The sequence below is a fragment of the Salmo trutta genome, chromosome 38 (genome assembly GCF_901001165.1).
Source record: "Salmo trutta chromosome 38, fSalTru1.1, whole genome shotgun sequence".
NCBI lineage: Eukaryota > Metazoa > Chordata > Actinopteri > Salmoniformes > Salmonidae > Salmo > Salmo trutta.
The window spans coordinates 15,847,598-15,865,518 of NC_042994.1; the positions used below are offsets into that span (position 1 = coordinate 15,847,598).

General features: G+C 42.1%; 1 protein-coding gene across 6 annotated transcripts in view; it reads right to left on the bottom strand.

Moving 5' to 3' along the window:
* Nucleotides 1-17,921, bottom strand: part of LOC115178919 (axin-2) — an 81,686-nt gene that overhangs the window by 15,537 nt on the left and 48,228 nt on the right. For 3 of the 6 annotated variants that reach the window (XM_029740363.1, XM_029740364.1, XM_029740365.1), the window contains one exon: nt 1,292-2,214. In XM_029740363.1, coding sequence (XP_029596223.1) covers nt 1,292-2,115 — 824 coding nt within the window. In that variant the 5' untranslated portion in view covers nt 2,116-2,214. The other 3 variants (XM_029740361.1, XM_029740366.1, XM_029740360.1) reach the window with 3 other exon arrangements.

Consider the following 17,921-nt stretch of genomic DNA (forward strand, 5'->3'; position numbering starts at 1 on the left):
AACATCATATCTGCCACAGCAACACTGTCCCCAAGCCTGATGGCTAGCTATGGCATGTAGCGATATCATGCCATAGGAACTAATATTCCTGACAGTCAACCCATAACCCACTGCAAGACTCTGCTCAAATTACCTGGCACACTATTTTAGCATGAAAGTTGAATATGAATTAGAGAAAATATGAGTAATTAAAAACTTGTCATGAAACTATGGTGCACTTTTCTCCTCTTCTCAACAAACACTTCTCAGTCTCTGTCTTCACAGCATTACTGGTTCGTTCAAGAGGACAAATGTGTTTCCTTGAAAACGTCCCCTTTTTCAAATCCCTTTTTTTCCTATGCACACCGAAAGGAACGGGACACTCTCTAACCACTCTGTGATAATTGTGTCCAGATGTTGTTTTAATTGTATGGACAGACTAGGGGAACAGTTCAGTGAAGAAAAAAGCGTTGGAATGGCTCTCTTTGATGCACACTCATGCATCAAATCCACACGTTCACAATGTTCTTGACTTGAAGAGTTTGCAGCTGTTGGACAATATGTGGGACGAGATCTTAAGAAGCGAACCCAAAATGCTTTCCAGAAACACTGTCTTTGATCTCGGGACCAAGAGGCCAATATCTCTTCTGGGCATTACTCACTCACTCTCTCTCTCTCTCTGTGTGTGTTACATTGTAGTCTGTAATAATAGGACTACTTAATAATAGGCTGAAAAATGTAGAAATATTGCATAACTTCACAATGGAATCACTAGTTTAATGTACTAGCTGCAACAGCCAGCCAGGCAGGCTTAGTGTCTGAATTCATGCCTCTACTGGAGGAGCAATTTCAAAGCACAGGAAACTTGAGCAAGCCAACAAAGGGCTGACTGCAATACACCATTTACTTTACAGGAAAGACCAGGTCCGTTGATGTTTTGCACCCCCTGACTAACTGCAGGGCAGAGAGGACAAACAGACATTTTTCAAACTTTGATATTTTTTCTGTCCATCAAGCATCTTTTATCTCATAATGGAATTTGAGTGAAAAACGTTGTATTACCATAGCTGGGCAATAACTAGTTAAAATGCATATCTTCTCTTTACAACATGTTAATAACTGAATTATATGCAAGTTATATGCTATTATCTATCAGACAACATGCCCAATAACTAATTAATTCACTACACTTAAGTAACCTTAGGATCTCTATTCGACATAAGCATATTGATGAACAGTCATAATAAAAACGAACAATTCAATTACTCGATAGACAGTGAACATAATCAATTCAATGAAGGCATTCTCTTACCTGTACCCATTCTCCAGCACTTCCGCCGCAGTCCGAATGGAAGCAGTGGCCCGTAGCGCATTAGCAGATAGTCCAACCACAGAGGCTAACGTTTTCGCCTTCAAGTCACAACTCCACTCCTCTTCCTCAATGAGAGGTGGCAGAAATCCGCACATCAACTTGAGGCTCCCGAGACCGCTGTGGTTGGCATAAGCCGTGTTCTCGCACCCCGTGTGCACATATTCAAGGTATATGTCGGAAGTTAAAAACATCTGGTACGCATTCTCCTCCATGGTTGACTGAATTTCCGTTTGTGCTTGGTCAAACATCGCAGAGTCTATCTGTTGCTTCTTAATACTATCCCTTATGTAGGTTTTAGTGGCAGGTTTCAACTGCTTGGCAACAATGCTGTTGTTTTCAATGTACCGCTTGAAAATAGCTTTGGCAACTCGTAGCGTTTTGGTATCATTGAGGTCCATTTGCCTAAACCCGTTGCAGGCGAACCAAAAGTCCAAAGTGTCCACGCATTTCTCCCGCTCCAGAAAGGTCCTGAACAGGTGAGCACCGTCTTGGTCACCAAGGAGAAAATGCAACGACTTGGTCCACCGGGCGAGCGGTGAATCCGGCGACGCGCTACCCTCAGGTTCCCCGAGTCCATCCTCGTTCCTCCTCGGCGTGGAGCCGGGAGACGCGACGGTGACAGCTTTAGCCTTATTTTGGGCTCTCATTTTGGCATGTTTGCTGGGAGTATGACATGACGCCTCTCCCTCCTCCCCCGGCACCGGGGGACGGGGAGCATCTTCTCGGAAGCTACTGATGATATGGTCTGTAAGCGCTCTGCTCATGGCTCCAGCTCCGGTTGCCGTGTGTGCCTGCTATGAGCTCCACTGTAATCCTCCTCACTCTCTTAAATCCGCGGGGGAGCTTCTCTGCTCCTTTTCACTCTGAAACAGAAAGTGTTGATCTAATCAAAGCCAGATCCATCTAACTTCAAAGGGAGACAAGAAGTAAACAGTCCCCGCCGGTTTGCAAAGAAAGAAAAATGAAAGGTTTAGTCTCATCAATCTATTTATAATCTAAATGGGGGTTTAGCAACCTATATTTACAGTCTGCATCGATTTGTCACATCAAACGACCGTTGACAAGTACAATCGTTTCACATCGCCAACATTCCTCACCGAGTACGCACCAAAAATATATTTTTACGCATATCAAAACGATCACCTGAAAAAGCTTTCATTTCAAACGAATGATCAGTCTAAATGTGCTTCCGATACGGTCACCTGCATTATGCATAAGGTTTGCGTTCCCATCAAGCACTTGTCCTCATCTATCCAGTGTTGCACATCACACAGCCAGCCATCCAAGAGAGTAAAAACACATCCTATGCGCCACAATGGCCTAATGTTCCTAGAATGATGAGGATAAGACCCCCGTACAATGATCACGATCAACAGTAGCCTAGAATTCCTGAAATCACTTGCAGTTAGCCTACTAAATTTCAGCTCACATGTAGGCTACAACACATCATTTTGGCAGCGAGCACTAGGCAACGTGTCTGAACAACGCGTTATGATTACCCTGCACAATACAATATTACTAGGCGACTAGACAAGAGATATACTTATTCGTTTTTTTTAAATGAAGTACTTTACGTCATCTTCAATAATGTCACAAGTATAACTGTCAATATTGTGCCAAATGTGCCATAAGCCCACGCGCCACTAAACTATTTTGCGCAATAAAAACAACGTTGCATTGTAACATTTCTACTAGAGCTCAGTCTGTTTACAGGATTTCCCTAAACAATCACTGTGTCCCAACTACTCATAAATAAACATCATGCTATACGTAAAGAAACACAGATCGCGAAGTGTATATACACAACATGGGCAAGGCTACATCACATACCATTGTAAAACGAAACCCGAGTCCAGCAGAAAGTGAAGAAAAAGCTATTTCCATTCGCTTTTGCTCCGTCCTCTTTAGTGGTATATATATCCAACAGAAAGTTCGATGGAAGTGATGGTAATCCGACTGTGGACTAGATTTACTTAGCCACATGTGTCCTTGATGCAATAGGAATAGTCTAGTGTACCCTGTCCCATTCAACAACTGACCCCAAAGTACGCAGGCACTGCTTCTATGTAGATCAGAGGGGGTGTCGACATTTCGAGGAGGCGGGAGAGGGGGGACCTTGCCGAATACGTCCCACTTTTCCCCCTTCTTTCAGACTACGGTAAACTACATCAACCAATATCAGTCTCTTCTATAGCCTTCACAATCACGTAAACATTGATCCCCGATCTCAGAGTTGCCTTACTTATCCATTCTACAGTGTTTTCTCGCCCGCAAACAACAAGTGTAGCCTACATTTCTCAACTTCAAAGCGTTGCAGCGACACATCAAAGCGACCGAGAGAGGGGCCCTTGGTTAAGGTTGCAGAACTGCATTCTTGCAACTTACCATCGATGCACACGAGTCCTTTCCCGTATGATCAGAAATGGTTCACACAGAAACAAAAGTAACAACCCCCCCCCCCCCAAAAAAAAGTATTACAACAACGCTACCAGATTGCTGGTGTTAGTCTACTCCGCTCTGATGTTTATCTCAGAAAGAAGATGAATATCAAATGTAACCCTGAAATGAAAGCTCGTTTCCCCTTCCCCGGGTAGTGTTTCAAGCAGTCATAGCAAGCAGCAGATCTCCTCTAGGCTATTTCAAAACGAACCGGCTGAGGGTTTAACAGTGGACATCAAAGTAAAGAACCGCCGGCCTGGTCCCGGAAGATACCTAAAAACATCTAAACATCTTTCCGACAACAACAAACCAAAGAACATAGAAGCAAATAAAATTCACTGAATGACATCGCCAGACGCTTCGGTCAATATGTAGACCCCAAAAACACACTGTTGAACGATAGTCGGCGGGATTTAGAAAGCTGTCAGTGGGTTTGGAACGACAATAGTCTTTACTAGGTTGTAAGGACCTTATCAAAGACAGGCAATCTCGAGCCAACTCCCCGAGGCTTTGGACCGTCTGAAGTAAGTGATCTGCCGCCCCAATTGCATTATCCCTGCAATCCTTCTGTTGCTACATACACTTTAAAGAGACATGCCTCCTTTCCTAAATATTTGGTATTTTAACCTCCTGGTTTCTGCATGGTAGACAATCATGCAAAATGCATGTCAATTCCTGTAAACAGCTTATGTAAACAAAGTTGCTTGCATTTCACTTGGATTTCTCATAAACGAATGCATATATCATATTATATCAAATAATAATCATAATATATCAAATTATCACGAGGTAGTTATCTAGCAATATATTTCAATATTTTCATTGAGACACTGTGATGATATTGACAAATAATTCAACACATTCTTTGTATTAGCCTACCTATTCAGGAACAAGCATAGCATACATGTAAATTCCCACACACGGAGAATCCATAGCCTGCTATGACATTAGCTGAAATTGGCTATGGAAGATAGACAAGACATGTTTCCTGGGCTTTTAATTCAGATGACTTTCACTAATGTCAATGTGAAGGCATCTTAAAGGAAGGGTTAGACAGTGATCCTATCCCATGGTACTTCAAAGACTATATTGTCCCTTTGATGTTGAAAATCAACTTTAAAGGAAAAAAATAGAATTATATAAGAGAATTCAGCCACACAACACTTGAATCATGACACAAGGAGAGGAGAACTAACATACTATTACTAAAATATTACTCTTCCATTCCACTATAGGTTCTGAACAGTACACCTCATTTGCTTACATTGTGACAGTTGGCCATGTCAGGCTCCAATATAAATATCTATAACCCCTACTTCTCCTATCACAATCACATCTCAACTTAGTCCAGTCACTCCTATATAGAGGAACGTATCGACCTTCTAAAATGGATTTAGTTCCATACCCCAACACAGATGCTTGAGGTTAATGTACTGTAGATGAGGGTCACTTTTTCTATGTTGAGTCAGGATATAACGTCCAAGCATTTCTGTAGCAATTTGTCCTCTGCAGCAGAATTTAATTCCGTATGTGGACATTTCGAATTTAAGCGCTTACCTTTTGGGCTACAGTCTGCCCCCCATACTATTTTCCACGGTTCGTACTAAACCTTCAGCTCTGTGCAGGTTGAGTAGCCGTCAGTACAGCCACTGTGTTAAAGAAGCTGTATGGAACTTTAGCCTCTAGGGGTGCTCCTGAGGCAATCAGGGTCTTCTAAACGGGTTCCTTAAAATGAATATAATTACAGAAATATTGTCCAGAAATGACCTGAATTTGTTTTGCCTATCATATTTCCTGGAACCCAACAACAATAGCCAGATTGCTTGGTCTGGATGAATGTTATAGGAGGTCATCTACTGCCACTGCTTATGCGAGAGAGCTCTGCAAAACAAACAGTCCAGGCCCAAAACACACAATGGTTTCCATCACTTCTAAATGGGACGTGCCTACAGTATTGTCTGGGCGATGGAACGCAAAATTAGGTCATTGGCAGACACTGTGAAGTTAAAAGCACCAACTCAGTGATCTGTGAGTCTAAATTTAAGTCAATGTGATATTTAAAATGTGTAAGCCGCATTGTTATCGGCCAGTGGCTTCTCCAACGGCAGTAATGAAAGGAGGATTGAGATAGAGAGGGGTTTTTCTGAATAGGAGTATATTCTTTAAGTGGGATACTTGACTTGTAGGATAAGATGCTTAACTTCAGTCAAATTAAATGATATACTCTACATATCACTTCTAAGAGACCAAGTGGACAACTATGCCTCTCTGAATAAAGATTGCTGTTGAATTTTCTGCTGATATGGAGAAATTGTCCCAAGTTGAATGTAATGAATTTTAAAGTCTTTTAAGATGATCGACTGTGTTTCTACTGCATATACATATAAAGATGAGCAAAAAAGACTATAAAATAAATCATTCCAATACTGAGCTAAATTGTATGCTACTGTAAATTTTCTGGGGAAATGATATTATTTTGTACTTGTACAATTGCACAGAGAAAGAGATTTTGTAAAGTTCATGATGCCGTTGACCTTAACAAGAGCCCCAGGATCCGATGAAGCCAAATAGACCCATAGCATCAAATATCCACCACCATATTTTACAGTAGGTATGAGGCCACACATATCAGTGAGTCTGGCTTCGAAAAATGCTGATACTGTACCTCATACCTACTGTAAAATATGGTGGTGGATCTTTGATGTTATGGGGCTATTTTGCTTCCACTGGTCTTGGTGCTCTTGTTAAGTTCAACAGCATCATGAACTTTACCAAGTACCAGGACATTTAGCACATCACACAAAATCCACAAAGAAATGGTTAATTGACCACAATATCAACATTTTGCAATGGCCATCTCAGTCTCTGGATTTGAACCCCATTGAAAACCTGTGGTTTTAATTGAAGAGGGCAGTCCATAAGCTCAGACGAAGGATATCAAGGATCTGGAAAGATTATGTATCAAGTAATGGTCTAAGATCCCTCCCAATGTGTTCTACAATCTCATAAAACATTTTAGAAAAGGCTAAATGTTGTTATCCTCACAAGGGAAGGGTGCTGGAGTATTGAGAACAGGGGTGCCAATCATTTTGAAACCTACAGTGAATTTGGAAAGTATTCAGACCCTTTGACCTTTTCCACATTTTGTTATGTTACAGCCTTATTCTAAAATTGATTAAATAGTCCCCCCCCCCTCATCAACCTACACACAATACCCCATAATGTCTGAAATATGACATTTACAGTATGTAAATGTCATATTTCCCCCTCCCTGGCTCCCTTCCCTCTCCACTTGCCATCCATCAAATGATGTTTTCCCTTTCCCATTTAATCATTCAAACTCTAAACTGTGAATTAGGAACTCTCAGAGGTTGAAGTGTAATACAAAAATAATCAATAAATTGTGCAAATCTCAACGGCCCTATTGCCATGGCATCTCTCAGCAAAGGTGAGAGCGTCTGCTAAATGACGTAAATGTAAATGTAAAATGTAAGTATTCAGACCCTTTACTCAGTACTTTGTTGAAGCACCTTTTGCAGCGATTACAGCCTTGAGTCTTCTTGGGTATGATGCTACAAGCTTGGCACACCTGTATTTGGGGAGTTACTCCCATTCTTCTCTGCAGATCCTATCAAGCTCTGTCAAGTTGGATGGGGAGCGTTGCTGCACAGCTATTTTCAGGTCTCTCCAAAGATGTTCAATCGGGTTGAAGTCCGGGCTCTGGCTGGGCCGCACAGGGACATTCAGAGACTTGTCCTGAAGCCACTCCTGCGTTGTCTTGGTTGTGTGCTTAGGGTCGTTGTCCTGTTGGAAGATGAACCTTCACAGCAGTCTGTGGTCCTGAGCGCTCTGGAGCAGGTTTTCATGAAGGATCTCTTTACTTTGCTCCGTTCATCTTTCCCTCGATCCTGACTAGTCTCCCAGTCCCTGCTACTGAAAAACATCCCCACAGCATGATGCTGCCACCACCATGCTTCACCGTAGGGATGGTGCCTGGTTTCCTCCAGATGTGACGCTTGGCATTCAGACCAAAGAGTTCAATCTTGGTTTCATCAGACCAGAGAATCTTGTTTCTCATTGTCTGGGAGTCCTTTAGGTGCCTTTTGGTAAACTCCAAGCAGGCTTTCATGTGCCTTTTACTGAGGAGTGGCTTCCGTCTGGCCACTCTACCACAAAGGCCTGATTAGTGGAGGGCTGCAGAGATGGTTGTCCTTCTGGAAGGTTCTCCCATCTCCACAGCGGAACTCTGAAGCTCTGACAGAGTGACTATCGGGCTCTTGGTCACCTCCCTGACCAAGGCCCTTCTCCCTTGACTGCTCAGTTTGTTTTGGCGACCAGCTCTAGGATGAGTCTTGATGGTTACAAACTTCTTCCATTTAAGAATGATGGAGGCCACTGTTCTTGGGGACCTTCAATGCTGCAGACATTTTGTTTTACCCTTTCCCAGATCTGTGCCTCGACACAATCCTGTCAACTGTGGGACTTTATATAGACAGGTGTGTGCCTTTCCAAATGATGTCCAATTGAATTTACCACAGCTGGACTTCAATCAAGTTGTAGAAACATCTCAAGGATGATCAATGGAAACAGGATGAACCTAAGCTCAATTTCGAGTCTCATAGCAAAGGGTCTGAATACTAATGTAAATAAGGTATTTCTGTTTTAAAATTTTAATACATTTGCAAACATTTCTAAAAAGCAGTTTTCAATTTGTCATTATGGGGTATTGTGTGTAGATTGATGAGGGAAAATAATAATTTTATCAATTTCAGAATAAGGCTGTAACTTAACAAAATGTGGAAAAAGTCAAGGGGTCTGAATACTTTCCCAATGCACTGTATCTTTTTTAGATCTATTTCTCTACGTAATTGTAATAGTATAAAATAATATGATTTTCCCATTGTTTTTTGCATACAATATCAAATCAAATCAAATTTTGTTGGTCACATACATATGCTTAGCAGATGTTATTGCGGATGTAGCGAAATGCAACGTAGCTCAGTATTTGTATTCTTTATTTTATACAATATTTTTTCTCATCTTCATGAAGGGTGCCAATAATGTTGGACCTGACTGTAGTTGGCACTACAGACAGAACTTGCTAGAACTGAAAAACCAAGATGCTCCAGCACATTTTGTCAGTATCATTCTTTAGTCTGTTTCTTCTCTCAATACTTCTCAATGGGGGCATCGTTTCAAAAACATCAATTTATTAACTTAAGCATGTGTGAACCAAAATATTGGAATGATTGAACAGAAATGGGACTCGACATACTGCATTGTAGGGCCATGCGACCGCACCAGCTGACCACTCAGTGCCCACAGCCCCACACTACTATCTAGCTGTGGCAGCCAAGGAGGGTGCTGTGAAAGGGGCAGTGGCCCTTTTTTTTATGTTGACCCTACCCTGACCCCTTTGTAGGGGCCCTAACCATTTCACAGGAAGACCCCAATGCTTTAAAAGCACAATACAGGATGAGACCACCACCGTCTTGCTATTAAGACCCAATAAAACGGAGTGACCCAGGGGCTAATTGAGGCCTCATGCTATGGAGTCAAATTAAAGGCAACTGCTGCACCACCACAGACTGGAAATAATGCCTCTAATTAGGAGTTGAATTGAACAACAGGGAAAGTTCTTTACCGGTGTAAATACAGGTGGTACTCAAAATAGGAAATTAGTATTTAGGCCTACAGAAAGAGCTCATACTGTCTGTATGGAAAACAGCAGCTAACAACCAACAGAGGTTTACTAGCACTGGTGAAAGTACTTAACTAAGAGGTTAAGTAAAAATACTTTAAAGTACTACTTAGGTAGTTTTTTGGAGTATCTGTACTTTACTTCACTATTCATATTTTTGACAACTTTTACTCCATACATTTTCCCTGACACCCAAAAGTACTTGTTACATTTCGAATGCATAGCAGGACACAAATTCACGCACTTATCAAGAGAACATCCATGGTCATCCCTACTGCCTCTGATCTGGCAGACTAAACACTCTTTATTTGTAAATGAGGTCTGAGTGTTGGAGTGTGCTCCTGGTTATCCATAAATAAATAAAAACAAGAGAATTGTGCCGTCTGGTTGGCTTAATATTAGGAATAAGAAATGATTTACACTTTTACTTGCACTTTTGATACTTAAGTATATTTTAGCAATTACATTTACTTTGAAACTTAAGTCAATTTAAAACCAAATACTTTTAGACTTTTACTCAAGTAGTATTTTACTGGGTGACTCACTTTTACATGAGTAATTTTCTATAAAGGTATCTTTACTTTTAAACAAGTATGACAATTGAATACTTTTTCCACCACCATAATCCACCACTTTACTATTCAGGCATACTCTAAGTTTACAAGTGGTAAAAGTCAAGCTGTAGACTATATGCTTCTTCTAGCTGCAATAAAATGTGAAAACTTCTTACCACATGTTAACAGACATTGCATGTTCATGAAGAGTTACAACAATAAATTGCACAACAATAAATTAATTTCATCCGTCTTTTTCCTACACCCCATACACCCTAGCCCCAAAAGAAGAGACGAAAACAGAGGGAGGGGGGATCATTATAAATAACCCAATATTGCTAGTTTAAAGAGTGTGGCAGTTGGAGGAGTGATAACTCTGGCTGAAGCGTCCCCATAAACACTAATAAAATTAAGTGTATCAGAAGGGGGCGTGGCCCAGGGTTCCCTTTGAACAGGCTCTGTGATCGGTTCCCCTCTCAATTAGCTCATTGTCCACTTCAGCTGGGGGGTTACTCTCGGCTGGCTCCCTTTGAAGTGATTATCCCTTTATCTCAATCCTGACCGAGGAGGAATATCTGGAGGACAATAGAAAATGAAAGCCCATATGTAGAAGAGCGTGAACGTCTGTTTATATAGGGCCACAAGAGTGAAAAAGAGAAAGAAACACCTCAACTGTTTTGGGGGGGTGATGTCAACACCTATGGAAAATAAATATGTTAAGGCTCGTGCCCGAGTTGACACTTGTGACAGAGTTTTGTGGGTGACAATTGAAGGAAAGGGAAAAAACGAAAGAGAGGGTTATATATCGGTAATGGAGGAAAAGCAAGTAGGGATAGATAAATAGATAGATATCCATAATGATGGATAGATGGAAGGAAGAAGTAAAGGCGAAGGACAGTGAAAGAGATAAAAAAAAGAGGGGGTTATCCATAATGACAAAAACGGAAGGAGGGAGAGACTGAAGGAGGAAGAATAGAGAGATAAGGACTCTTGGTGGCAGTCTTTTGGGGTAAAGTGAGGGAGAGTGAAAGAAGAAAAAACAGACACGAGTTTCCATCCATAATGACAGATAAATGAAAAGAAAGAAGGAAGGAGGGGGAAGAGATAGAAGAAGAGAAGGAGAGAAGTTGTCAGCGGAATCAGATGGCGCTCAGGCAGCTAGCTCGACGAAGATACAATTAGAGTGTGGAGTTAAGACGGTCTTTGAAGTTGGACATGGTGCATAACACCCTTAACTTTAGAGAAGCCCGCCATTCATACCCCTCCTTATGGTTTGTTAAGAGGATCCTCTTTAAAGGGCCAATTTGAGAAAATAAACTTTAATTTCCAAATAAGTTGAGAGTGGGCGACATGTGGACGGGTAAAAATATCTGGCGTGACAGAAAGAAACCTGATGATGGTTGTATTAAAACCTGTTGTCCTTGTGCAGGTACATACGTGGGTAGGACATGTGGGTGGGTTTTGGCACCAAAGATAAATAATTGCTTTCTCTCCCACTCTCCTTTTTTGGGTTTTAATCCTGTTTTGCAGTGGCTTAAAAGTTTAATAATGTATAGAAACAATGTCTGATGTTCAGCCTAATCCGTTTGGCCAAGGAAACCTTTGTGTGTGTGCCTACAATATGGCATCCATTTTATCCTCCTTCTCTCTCCTGGTGGGGGTGATGGAATTGAACTGGAAAAAGGTCTATCCTTTTCAGCATTCAGCAGATGCCCCTGGAAAGATCACTGAGATTATTGGCCCGATGCTGATCTACTTTGAATAGCCAAAACTCTCTGATGTGGCGGAGCGGGACCGCCAAGGGAGGCAGACTGGTCTGGACGGGGTCATCCCAGGCATTCGTTTCTTTCTCGGTCTCTTTCCTCTCCCTCTCTTCTCTAGCTCTTTATCTCGCTATCTCTCTCATTCTCTTTCTTCTCTCTGTCCATGCAGTTTCACCTGTGTGTCCTTCACGTGTCCTTTTGAAAACACAGGGGTGTCTTTTAGAGCAGGAACTAAAAACAGTGTGTCCTTTAATCCTGATTTACTAAAGAGGGCATATTGTGTAAAAAAAGGTATCTGCAAATCCACTGTCCATCTATTACAGCAATATGACCCTTGTTGTATTAATAAGCATGCAGTCCCTGCATGGATGCTGCTACCCACAGGCCTCAGCAGTAGAACAGTACTTGTTAGGTTGCTGGTCACGTAACGTGGAAAGGTGCTACATGGTTAACTTATGCGCAAACAAACCAATCAATGACTAATTTTGTATAACAATCGGAAAAATGAGATGGAAAAGCGACCCGCTTGAAAGGAAACTAAAGTGGATTGGACATGAAGAGCAGAAACAGCATTTGGGTTCTCCGCTCTGCTAAAGTGACAAAGTACCATGTTTAACCACGTCTTGTGCTTCTGAGGCTAAGTCCTGACAGGAAGTCAATGAGGCGATAAGCCAAATAAATTGTCCCTATTGATCAAATGAGTGTCCAATGATGGTTGGCGCCGTGACAAGTGAAACGGACGTCAGTGTGCTGCTAACAGTTTAGCTTCCACCACTGTCCTGTCCCCATACCGGGCTCGAACCAGTTACCCTCTTCTTCGCAACACACGTGACAACGTACCAAATGTTGAGCTATACAAAAGGATCCGATTGGATAGCTCCATCGGCTACATTTCAAGCTATGGTACATTCTTAACTTCACTACACAAGCATTGGTTCTCAACAGACCTGGGTCCAAATACTATTGGAAATCATTTCAGATACTTTATCTGTGCTTGATTGAGCTTGCCTGGTACAAAGTAACCAATAGAATATTCTCAAAAGTGCAAACCCCACCCATCTGCCACTCCAGGCGGATGAGCAAACACACAATGTATTTGAAAGATTTCAAATTGTATTTAGACCCAGGTTTTGGGTCCAAGAGTAAAAACAGAGGGAGCAAAAACAATGAGGTGATGGAATCAAATTCACACCCCAACGCATGTAGAAGTACAATATTTACAGTTGGCTATCCTGTGCTGGGAAGTTACCGGGAAGTAACCACATCAAACCTTAACCAAACCACTGAATAGGAGGAGATGTTTATCATATTTACAGTGTCTATACGCAGTGTCGAATGTCCCAGAAAAGTAATTAAAGTCAAGTACACCAATGTGTAATAATCATACAGCTATCAAATGTCTACACTGGGTTGGTGACTCCTCTGACAAAGTAAATCGTAAACCTATTAAATATCTCAGTGACCGGTTTTTATACACATACGCCCTATTCCGTTCTTAACTTGGTAATAGGATATACTTAGCCTAAACTTGAACTTACTCCAAACTTAAATCATACCCTAAACTTACCCTATTGCCCTAATCCTTAGGTTTCATTTAGTAAAAAAAAAAGTTTATTTCCATTTAAACATCTGCTAGACTGTATACTGTATATAAATTATTCTGTCCCACAAGGTTATCATGTTTTCTAAACAGCAGATACACGTTCGGTGGATCCAATGGAATTGTGGGAGCTACAGATACAGAAGAGAGGGCCAGGCTTCTCTGACCTCGACCAGGGCCAGCTGCAAATTATTTATTATCTCGTCAGTTTCTCTTCTTCTGAGGTAAAAGTCCAAGACAAGAGAGAATATGGGAGCTCTGCTTTGCTTCTGTGACCAGTGTTGTGGAATGTTGCTGCCTTCCCTGCTTTGTGTCAGCCTTTTCCACAGGTGTGAATAGGGGGGTGAGCTTCAAAAACAGCGCGCACAGATAGGCGAGGAACATCAACAAAGGCAATGGTGCGGTGCTTCTCTCTGTGCTGTAGGACAGGAGATAGGGAAAACATTCCCACAGAGAGAGAGAGAGAGGGTAAAGGAAAGCATGCTGGGAAAACATTCAAATTCCTTTCGCATCGTGCTATTAAATGTGCGGGAAAAAACCACATTTCGCTTTTGATGAGGACTATAAACATCATGATGATTAGATCCATGCTCTATTGTGGCTACCGTATATCTCTTGGCAAATAAGGATTTTTGGTACAGAAGTCTAATGATAGTACACCTTCCATGTGGCGGCAGAGGAACGGAGAATAAAATAGAGAAACAAATGTACATTATGCTTCCTGATGTTGGGGTCAACAGCGTTCAAAAGGCCGTGTTGCAATAACACTCATGCCATGCTCATTCTAGTGGCCTCTTTTGACTTGGTAGACCTCCAAGGCAAAGAGCAACTAATCACCGCTAGTCCCCAACGGAATTGAGATGTGTCAACAGAGCAGTTTGAAAGGAGCACGCTCCCATGTTTACCCTCCCACACCTGCGATGGGGTGATAGAGAGAGAACAAAGGAAAAGATAGAAAGAAGGAGAGAGAGAACAAGGAGAGAGACAGAAAGAGAGAGGGGGAAATAAAGACAGAGAGAGAGAGGGAGCGACAGAACAGGAGAGGGAGAACATAGGGATCGTTCCCTCCCCTCCCTTCAGAATCAAATCCGGTGCCATTAAATGTGAGCAAACAGCTCCTCCCTGGTATCGTTGCTGAGTTTGTTTTCAAGTGGAAATGAGCTGATGGCTCGGTGGCGATTAGCCCCGCGGCTAACATGAAAGGAGAGGAAAAGACAGCTGCTAATTTCCTCCTCTGACCTTTCTGCTCCCGCTGGTATTTCATACAAACGTTGTGGTTTATGGGGCTAACAGCTCACTGCTACTGGCGGGATTACAGTAACAGAGACCCAAACCCCTCTTTCTACGAATCTTTCTCTGAAACACACTCGCGCACACACACACACACACACACACACACACACACACACACACACACACACACACACACACACACACACACACACACACACACACACACACACACACACACACACACACACACACACACACCTGCCCCCCCAATTTTACACGACAGTAATACAAGGTTAAAAAATACATACACTCTTAAAAAAAAGGGTGCAATCTAGAACCTAAAAGGGCTCTTTGGCTGTCCACATAGGTGAACCCTTTGAATAACCCTTTTTTGGTTCCAGTTAGAACCCTTTTGGTTCCAGGTAGAACAAGTTTGGGTTCCATATAGAACCTTTTCCACAGAGGGTTCTAAATGGAACCTAAAGAGTTCTACCTGGAGCCAAAAGGAGTTCTACCTGGAACCAAAAAGGGTTGTCCTACGGGGACAGCGGGTTAAGCCTTTTAGAGACCCTTTTTCTAACATCCCGGACAAACTCAATCCCTTCGACCCCTGTGGCACAAGGAATATGACACCAGCCACTCTAAAAGGGCCCTCCCTCTTGTCCTTAATGTCTGCCAACTTTTTACACTGGGACAATCCTCACACTTCAAACTAAATGTTTCATAAAGACCGACTTCCAATAAGAACAAAAAACATCTGCTGAGAAGCTGATAGGAACATTTGTGATTTTTAGGTCAATGATCAAGTATGGGCACGGGCAGTGGGAAGTGACTTCCATCAAAACCCAGTCGAATACAAATGCATTGGAAATGCACGAGGCACAAGGGAAAAATGAGGCCCCACAATGGCCTCCAGGGAGGCGGATACCCAGGAAGCTAGGATCAGGCTGAGCATTCCTCTCCCTCTTGCTCCACTAGCATTGTTGTCAGTCTTACTATCCTGTTTGCCTAAAGGGGAAAAATACCCACAATTACTTAAAAAAGCCAGTAGTTTTGAGTCTCTATTTCAAACACCAGGGTGGCGATTACCTCGTAAATCATGACGAGCTATAGGGAGAGCTATTGGCCAGTCAGTAGAACTACTCTTCTGTTGTGATAAAGGGAAACACTTTGTTGATGGAATGGACCACGAGGATACACTGATTTGGGCCCAAGACTCAGGCTAACCTCTACTAAAATGTGAAACGGAATCCTATGTTTTAAATCCAGGCTAACATTTTTCCAACCAAGTTCATGGTCACTCCCCCTGATTTCCCTCCCCCTATCCCGTCCCCCCTAAATTCTCCCTTCTGATCCGTGGCAGGGCCCTCTCTCCCTCTGACTCCGCCTTCTGTTCTCACCATCCTCGTCAGGCTCCATTCAGAGTTCAATCGGGTCATTAGCTGAGTGATTAGAGTGAGAAAGGATGTCCATTAGTGTGTGTGTATGTATCAATCAGCCAGTGTGAGTGACTACGCTGTTTGTCTTTCTCATGAAAGGGAGAGGATCAAAAGGGTGGCCACCAGCTGGACCTTCAATCACACTGGGCCAACTCACTTTAGCGCCCCACGGCAGCTGTAGTGTTGTGGAACCAGTGTGTGTGTGTGTGTGTGTGTGTGTGTGTGTGTGTGTGTGTGTGTGTGTGTGTGTGTGTGTGTGTGGGAAGACTGCTGACGGTTAACTATATTAGTGGGGACTTAAGAATAGTAAACAAACATAAAATTGACCAACTAGGTCATATGCTATTTCTACACAGTAAAAATAAAAGTGTGAATTTAACTCCTATAGAGTTGAATTCAACACTTTCAGATAACATTTGGTCCCAGTCTACATAGTGTTAAAGTTACTCTACAGGTAGTGTCACATTTTCAGAGTTAATTTGACTCAAAATGGTGTTAAAATTCCACTGAATTTAGTTGAATTTACACTGCAATGACTGCATAATTTTACACTCCAATTTAATCCCGACACTAGAGCTCATTGACTCATAATGTTGAAAATACTCACTCAGGGTTAAAATAAGTCAATACTGTAATTTTTCACCCCTTTTATACTATGTAGGGGTTTACATGCTAACCAGACAGCTCATGCTCGAGCGTCCGCGTGTGCCATCTAGCGCATGTTGATTTTGTCCACCCACACCAGACGCAATCAGGATTCGCAGGTTGAAATATCAAAACGAACTCTGAACCAACTATATTAATTTTGGAACAGGTATAAAAGCATTAAACATTTACAGTTGAAGTCGGAAGTTTACATACACCATAGCCAAATACATTTAAACTTGGTTTTTCACAATTACCGACATTTAATTCCCTGTCTTAGGTCAGTTAGGATCACCACTTTATTTTAAGAATGTGAAATGTCAGAATAATAGTAGAGAGAATTATTTATTTGATCTATTATTTCTTTCATCACATTCCCAGTGGGTCAGAAGTTTACATACACTCAATTAGTATTTGGTAGCATTGCCTTTAAATTGTTTAACTTGGGTCAAATGTTTCGGGTAGCCTTCCACAAGATTCCCACAATAAGTTGGGTGAATTTTGGCCCATTCCTCCTGACAGAGCTGGTATAACTGAGTCAGGTTTGTAGGCCTCCTTGCTTGCGCACTCTTTTTCAGTTCTGCCCACAAACTTTCTATAGGATTGAGGTCAGAGCTTTGTGATGGCCACTCCAATACCTTGACTGTGTTGTCCTTAAGCCATTTTGCCACAACTTTGGAAGTATGCTTGTGGTCATTGTCCATTTGGAAGACCCATTTGCGACCAAGCTTTAACTTCTTGACTGATGTCTTGAGATGTTGCTTCAATATATCCACATAATTTTCCTACCTCATGATGCTATCTATTTTGTGAAGTGCACCAGGCCCTCCTGCAGCAAAGCACCCCCACAACATGATGCTGCCACCCCCGTGCTTCACAGTTGGGATGGTGTTCGGCTCGCAAGCCTCCACCTTTTTCCTCCAAACATAACGATGGTCATTATGGCCAAACAGTTCTATTTTTGTTTCATCAGACCAGAGGGCATTTCTCCAAAAAGTACGATCTTTGTCCCCATGTGCAGTTGCAAACCGTGGTTTGGCTTTTTTATGGTGGTTTTGGAGAGTGGCTTCTTCCTTGCTGAGCGGCCTTTCACGTTATGTCGATATAGGACTCATTTTATTGTGGATATAGATACTTTTGTATCTGTTTCCTCCAGCATCTTCACAAGGTCCTTTGCTGTTGTTCTGGGATTGATT